Here is a 7,247-nt window from a genome sequence, read left to right as displayed (position 1 = left end):
TTTCTTATAGCTCACAACCATTACTAATATGCAGAGTTTATATCATAGCTACCTTGTCCTGAAAATGAACCACATTAGTTGGTTCAAAAGGTTGACCAAATCCTGTTCCTAACGATGATGTGATTAATCCGAAAGACTTATATCTACATTGTGGATCACAAAAGTCTTAGATCTAATCTTAATTTTGTTTGACACTTTTCTCTAGCTTCCATATCACGACTTTTTGACTCTTTTTTTAACACTCATGGTTAGCCATATTATCATATGTATTGAAAATGATTCCTAACCAACTTTTGGTACATAATTTCCTTCTAAGAAAATTAGACATGAATATAATATCTGCTTCTAAATATATATTTCTCTAATAAAAAAATTATAGAACACTCAGATCAATTAAAATTAAAATTTAAAAAGAAGAAGAAGAAGAAGAAGAAAGAAGTATGATTTTAGAATGAAACATGTTAGGAAAAGGGACTCAAAATACACACAAAAAAATCATAAAACATTTGAATTCATTTAAAATAAAAAAATATTCATATACAATGAAGATTTGAATTTGTAAGTCTAAACATATTATAATTAATATTATTAGTTAAAAAAAATCTTTAAAATAAAAAAGTCAAAATCTTTAAATTGATTCAAAACGTGGGTGAAAGTAAAAATATTAATTTTATAACAATAAGAGGTAGCAGAGATATATATGAAAATTCAAGAGCTCAAGGCCAAGCTTAAGCTTCTATTGAGCATTATCTATAGATGTCTCTCTGGTCACTCAACATGACTTATAGGACATCAAACAAGAACTAGTGGACTACATAGCACAACCCTTAGATTTAGTCTTAGATTTGGACATAGCCATAGAATTAGAGGATTGAATTCTTGATATGGGTGTTTCTATACCTTGAAGAAACCAATAGGTCTCCAAACAGAAGACTTGGCACCTTAAACACCTACTTGGAAAAGTTCTATTCTAACCTAATCAGAGTAGGGATGAGCTCTTTAATCACATAGACGAGTTTCACCTAATTATGGATGGTCATTTCCCACCTTTGGGAATATCTTGCTCATACCCGCTCGAAGACCTACCAAAGCTTAATAAAATCATGTACTTATGATTCGAAACCATTACTAATATGCCTAGTTTGTGTTACAGCTTCTAATTTTGTTTACGTCATAGCTTTTAATATTTTTTTTCCATTTTTTCTCTCTTACATATCATGATAGCTAGACTCACTTCTTTTTTTTCTTTTATTTTTTGAATTTGGCTACTCCTATATTGATACATAATATAATTATAGAGAGGCAGAGGCCTCGAGATTCTTAACCTCAGCGAAGGCATGCTTACAAAAAATCACTTGAAAACCTGACCAGAAATCCTTCATAGTGACTTGCTTTGAAACTTGATGTGTCTTGAAACTGTAACTGAAAACCGGGACAGAGTGTTTGGAACCAGAAAAAAACTCAAAATTGCGTGGTATTTCCATGATCGGATGAGGACCTATAAATCTATTGACCCAGTACAAAATCCAAGAGGACAGAGACTGTAAGACAGTGGTTATGATTGTAACCAAAAAACTGGAGAGTGTCTCCCACGCAGGGGAAATCGGTGAGTCAATATTAGCAAAAGACCTGATACTGATAATTGTGAGACAAGAAATGACTTTGGATTCTAAGAGGATAAGACGTCTTCTTACAACTGCGGAGCAAAAACAGAATGTGCGGACCTGATCAATCATTAAGCGAGATAGGAGGCAATTCCTCAATAATGCGCCAGCCGAATTGGTTAGGATCTTCAGACTCAAAGGGTTGGCCTTTTTCACCTGAAGAACCACCCTCTGCAGGAGCGCTAGGACCGGCGTGAATGGTAGTTTCCTGATTTGCTGGGCCGCCTGGATCCTTTCGCTGAGTAGTCTCAGTTTGCATGGAATCGTTCTTGTCTGCTATCTTCGGCTCCAAGGGAGCGTCTGGACCAGCAGCGCCCGAACCAACAGCTCCTGAACCAACAGTGTCTTCACACAGCTCAACGGTGACTGGCGCAATGAAGGAAGAGTTGCCTAAGGAGTAGGGAAAGCGGAAGCGAGCCATGTGGGATTGGGAGTGGTAAGAGCAAGCTTCGGTGATAATTTGCCCTCTTCCTCTGCCATGACCACTTTTGGTTGCAGGGTATCTATTAAAGCTGAATTCCGAAGCATCAGACGAAGGTTCTGAGGTCGTGGAGGATGGCTGGCGGGAGACATGACCACGGGAGCTGCCTCTCCTGCAGCTCATCCTTGAGCGAGCTCTGGGCATTTTGAGGATTGCAGGAGGAGCGGAACAAACAACAACGGAGGAGACAGAGAGGGAGCTGCAGAGGAAGGTGCAAGACTGATTAAAAGGAAGATGGATGCACTGATGAATGGTAGCATTATGATCCCGAGCTAGACAGTGGACTAATCTTTCTCGAGAGCCAGGAGCGTCATTCTCACTGGAACAGCTTAAGCACAAGGGAGGAGCCAAAATGAAGAACAAACAAAGCGCCATTACAATTATACTGTTGAACTGAAGGGCGGTGGGGTGCTGCGTTAATGCAGCATTTAATTTGTAGTCCTGATTCATTAATTCAATCCTCATGCGAGGCCGGCTGGCGCTAGTGATGGGCCACGCGCCTCCCTTCCACGCCGCCGTCGAGCTGTACGCCATATTATACACCCGCATCTGGGTGGGATAGATCTTGTTGCACCAGGAGAGTGCAGTCGCGCTTGAGTTGTGAATCATTGGAATTGTTCAACGGACCAGAGAAAAATGGGAGCTATTGATCAGCCCCTTGATTAGCCAGTCTGTCTGCTGCCTTATTAGCTGTACGCCAGATGTGCTTGAAGGATATGCTGCAAGGAATTTTGAGCCATTCTTTAATTTGTTCCAATCTGCTTAGAAGCTTCCAACTCGAAGCTATTTTTGCAGCTGAGGATCCTGATTGTATCCTGATTGCAGCCTCTATAAGGATTTGTGAATCGCCTTCGACCTCTAGAGGGAGCAAATTTTCAGTTTCTGCTATGCGTAGACCTTGCCATAAGCTTTCCAGCTCGGCAGCGTTGTTGGTGTCTTTGCCTAATGTTCCATGATAGATATGCAAAACTGAGCCTGCCGTGTTTCTAAAGATGCCACCATAGCCAGCCGGCCCAGGATTGCCCTTAGCCGCACCATCAAAGTTCAGCTTGTAAGGGTGGATGGCAGGAGGTGACCAAAAATGAGCTGACTCAGAGTGAATTGAGGTGCTGGGTTTGATATGATCTATAGAGGTGAGATCAAGGTTCCAATTGGTGAGAATGAGATGCTCCTGGGACAGGACTGGCATATCCGAATCTTGCCATCATTTAAGAGCCAAAGTTTCTTGAAGATTCTGCTTGAGAAGAAACCAAAGGGTGTCAAGAGGTGAATTATGATTTTTGAAGATCATGTTGTTTCTTTCCTTCTAGATGATCCAATAGATGAAGCCTGGAAGGAGGTGCCAGAGGGCATTAAGAAGAGGACTTTGGAAAGGGTTCCGAGGCCAATTTATGATGGTGTTTACTATGTCTCCCTCTTTTCTACCTAATCTTCTATTGCACTGAGCTGCTCTTTCCCACATTTAAGCTGCAAATGGGCAAGTGTCCAAGGGACGTTTCATGTTCTCTGAATGTAGATTGCAGTTGGAGCATCTGGATGGCCCGATAAATCCGCACTTTTGCAGGTTATCCCATGTGAGGATCCTTTGTTTGCTTAGAAGCCAAAGGAAGGTAGAGACCTTAGGCCAAATGTTTGGTTGCCAGACTTGGTCCCAAAGTGGGTCTTTTATAATCTGCAGAGGTTGATAAAGGATTTGATAAGCCTCCTTGGTAGTGAACAGGCCCTTGGAAGTGTATCCCCATATTAATCGATCTTTCTAATCTGATAGTTTGATTTTCCTGAGTTTGAGCTCGTTGTAAATCTCATCATAGGTTTCCTCCTGCCAGTTGGCTTGCCATGTATTCGCCGATCTCCAAAGCTGAAATCCGTGGGAAGAATGCTATTTCCAGAATTGATGTACATAGATTTGCTCATTTTGCTGCATGGTTATTTGCCACTTGGGTTTGTGAAAAAGAGAGGCAAGTTTGGGAAGTTGTTGCCAGGAATCTTCCCAAAATCTTGCAGTGTTGCCTGAGTGGATTTCCCAAAAGCTGTGTGCTTGAATGAAGGCGCTATGAATTTTGGCAGCGTTCCAGATTAGTGAGCCAGGAGTGGTAGAGGTGAATCGGATTAGCTCCTCCACAGGACTGCCTGGAGCGTATTTGGCTTGCCATAGACGACCCCAGGGAGTAAGTGGTTTGGAGAGCCAATTCCACCATATACGCGCCCCCATGATGTTGTTGCTGTGGAGGGGGTCCCTCAGGCCTAATCCCCCAGCTGATTTCGGGAGACAAACCTCCGACCATTTAACCAGGGCCCATTTTCTGTTGTGGCCTGAGGAGCCCCAAAGAAAATTTCTTTGAAGATTGCGAATGTTCTTGAGAACCCATTTCGGGGTAGCCAAGATTGAGAACAGGTACAGAGGCATGGCTTGGAGGACAGATTTGATGAGGATGATTCTGCTTGCAATGTTGAGAGAGCGGTAGGTCCAGGAGGAAAGCCTGGTTTCTAAGTTGTCAAGGAGGGTCCTCCAGGCGGCATGTTTGATGGCAGAGTCAAACAGGGGAGCCCCCAAATATTTCAAAGGAAGCTTGGCTATCGAAAAGCCCAAAATCCGGGCTATATTCCTTTGAGTGAGAATGGGAGTATGGAAGAAAAAGAGTTGAGATTTGGAGGCATTGATGGATGTGCCAGAGGCGTCTGAGAAAAGATTGAGCAGGAGTTTGAAGGCAGAGGCTTCTTGCACTGACAGATAGCCAAAAAGCATATTATCATCAACAAACTGTTGGTGAGTAATGGGGGATTGGCCATGTAGTGAAATGCCCTTTAAAGAGTGTGAAGTAGTGGCAGAGTGAAGAAGGCGGCTTAACCCTTTAGCCATGAGAACAAAAATGAATGGGAAAGAGGATCTCCTTGAAGAATACCCCGAGAAGGATGAAAAAGAGGGGAGGGGGATCCATTGAGAAGGATGGAGAAACAGGGGGAGGAGATGAGATTCATGATCCATCGTGTCCAAGTGGCATTGAAGCCGAATGCTAGTAAGATGTGTTTAATATAGGTCCAGCTAAGTTTGTCGAAAGCTTTGGAGAGATGTAGTTTGAGAATCATACCTGGTTTTTTCAATATCTTGAGTGAGTGGATCACTTCGTGGGAGAGAATGATACCATCCAGAATCTGGCGCCCTTCTACATATCCTGTCTGCTCTGGCGAGATAAGGAGAGGGAGAAGAGGTTTGAGTCTGTTCACCACTACTTTAGATATAAGCTTGTAGATGACATTGCATAATGCAATCGGCCTATATTTATCAGGAGTCTTGGAATCTTCCACTTTAGGAACGAGCGCTATGAAGGTCGTATTTAGAGAAGGAAGAACCCAGTGCATCGATCGTGATTCATCCACTAGCTCCCAGACCTCTATTTTGATATGCTCCCAGAAAGCATGAAAGAAGTTGGCTGTGAATCCGTCAGGGCCGGGCGCCTTACCATCCTTGAGTTGGGCCATTGCGTCCTCCACTTCCTGCATGGAGATAGGCTGGAGAAGCCTATTGTTGTGATCCTCATTAATGATTTTAGGAATGTGCTGCACTATAGTTTGTATGGCTTGATTTCTGCTACCCGGCGGTTCTCTAAGAGTGTCCTGAAAGTATTCTTGGAATTCTTGTACTATGTCTTCATGCACCTCCAGGCGCTCCCCTTGTTGATTGTTGATGAAGGTGATGTTGTTGTGCATTCTCCTTTGAATGGTTGACCTATGAAAGAACTTAGTATTTTTATCCCCGTCCTTGAGCCATCTGATCCTAGATTTTTGTCGCTAGAGAGTCTCTTCTTGCTACCTGCGCATTTCAATCTGATTTAGGAGTACCTGCTCTTGTAGTGCATAATCCTCCGTTCGACCCTCTGATATGATACATTGTTGCAGCGTGTTCATTTGCTGCTCCAGCGCTTTCCTTTGATTGAATATGTTGCCAAACTGAGTGCGATTCCAAGTTTTCAGCACTTGTTTAAGGTATTTTAGCTTTTGTTGAAATTGAAACATCTTGGCTCCTGTGGGGGTAGTGAAGGATTTCCAGGCAGCTATTACCACATCTTTGAAATTAGAACCAGAAGGATTCGAAGCGGAAAGGTCTGTTGCTATTTGACTCTGGACACGACCACTGAAGCATTATAAGCCAGTGATCTGAGCCCGCTTGAGGCAAAATGGATGCATGGAAATCTCCGCCCAGATGAATGGCGTTATCCAACAGGAGGAAATGATCAAGTCTGGAAGCTATGTGCTGAGATCCTCTTCATTTGTTGGTCCATGTAAACATACCGTTTGAGGTCTGAAGATCCATGAGTTGATTCCTAGATATGAAGTCTTTAAAGCCAATGTTGTCCCCTTCCAGTCTTGCTCGACCTCTGGATTTTTCCTCCAGCGCTGTAATGATATTAAAGTCACCACCACTTATCCATAGGGGATGGCTTCTTCCAGCGCTGAGCGCTGTGAGAGTGTTCAGCAAATCCAGCTTTTTTTGAAGATCTTGAGGAAAATACACATTAGTGAGAAGACCATGGATATTGGTACCAATGAGGTGGAAAGTGGTTTGAATGAAGAAGTGAGAGGCATGGAAATCTTGAAGGGAGAGAATTTGAGGGTTCCATAAGATTTCCAACCCTCCAGAAGCGCCTGATGCATCCACAGAGACTGAGCGACAACCTGTCCAAACTTTGTTTAGAATTTTCTCCAATACAGTGCTATTGCCTTTGGTTTCTTGTAGAAAGACTAATGTAGGCCTTTCTTGCTGAATCATGTTTTTTAACATTCTATGTTTTGCAGGGCTGTTAAGCCCTCGCACATTCCATGAGATTAGCTTCATGAGGAACCATGGGGAAGAGCTTTAAAGAACTTGGTCAGCTTGGGGAATTCTCCAGAATCCACCAGCATTTCTCCAATAATGATAGTCCTTTGCAAATCCGTTTTGCGCCCTCGTTTTTTCGTGTCTTTCAAATTTTTTTTACCATCCCAAGGACTACCTGCCTGAATGCCAAGATATTTGTTTTGTTGTGCTCTGATTAGAACTCCTTCAAGTCTGTCGATCTCCCTTGGGGGAATATCACTGAAATCTTTCTGTCGACACGCTGCTT

The 7,247-nt window shown here is 42.9% G+C and overlaps 1 protein-coding gene across 1 annotated transcript; it reads right to left on the bottom strand.

Annotated features, from left to right (window-relative positions):
- Nucleotides 1–4,024: 4,024 nt before the first annotated feature.
- On the bottom strand, nt 4,025–6,913 carry LOC149228062 (uncharacterized). The gene is made up of 4 exons (XM_089380665.1): nt 6,436–6,913; nt 5,986–6,254; nt 5,235–5,760; nt 4,025–4,869 (listed from the first exon to the last, which is right to left on the bottom strand). The coding sequence occupies exons 1-4, from the start codon at nt 6,911–6,913 to the stop codon at nt 4,025–4,027; spliced, it is 2,118 nt and encodes a 705-aa protein (XP_089236791.1).
- Nucleotides 6,914–7,247: the final 334 nt, after the last annotated feature.

The sequence above is a fragment of the Pinus tabuliformis genome, chromosome J, assembly GCF_031772625.1.
Source record: "Pinus tabuliformis cultivar Carrire ecotype Pingquan chromosome J, CPIR1, whole genome shotgun sequence".
NCBI classification, from domain to species: Eukaryota; Viridiplantae; Streptophyta; class Pinopsida; order Pinales; family Pinaceae; genus Pinus; species Pinus tabuliformis.
Note: the sequence above shows the minus strand (reverse complement) of the source record. Positions and strands in the feature narration are given on the sequence as shown.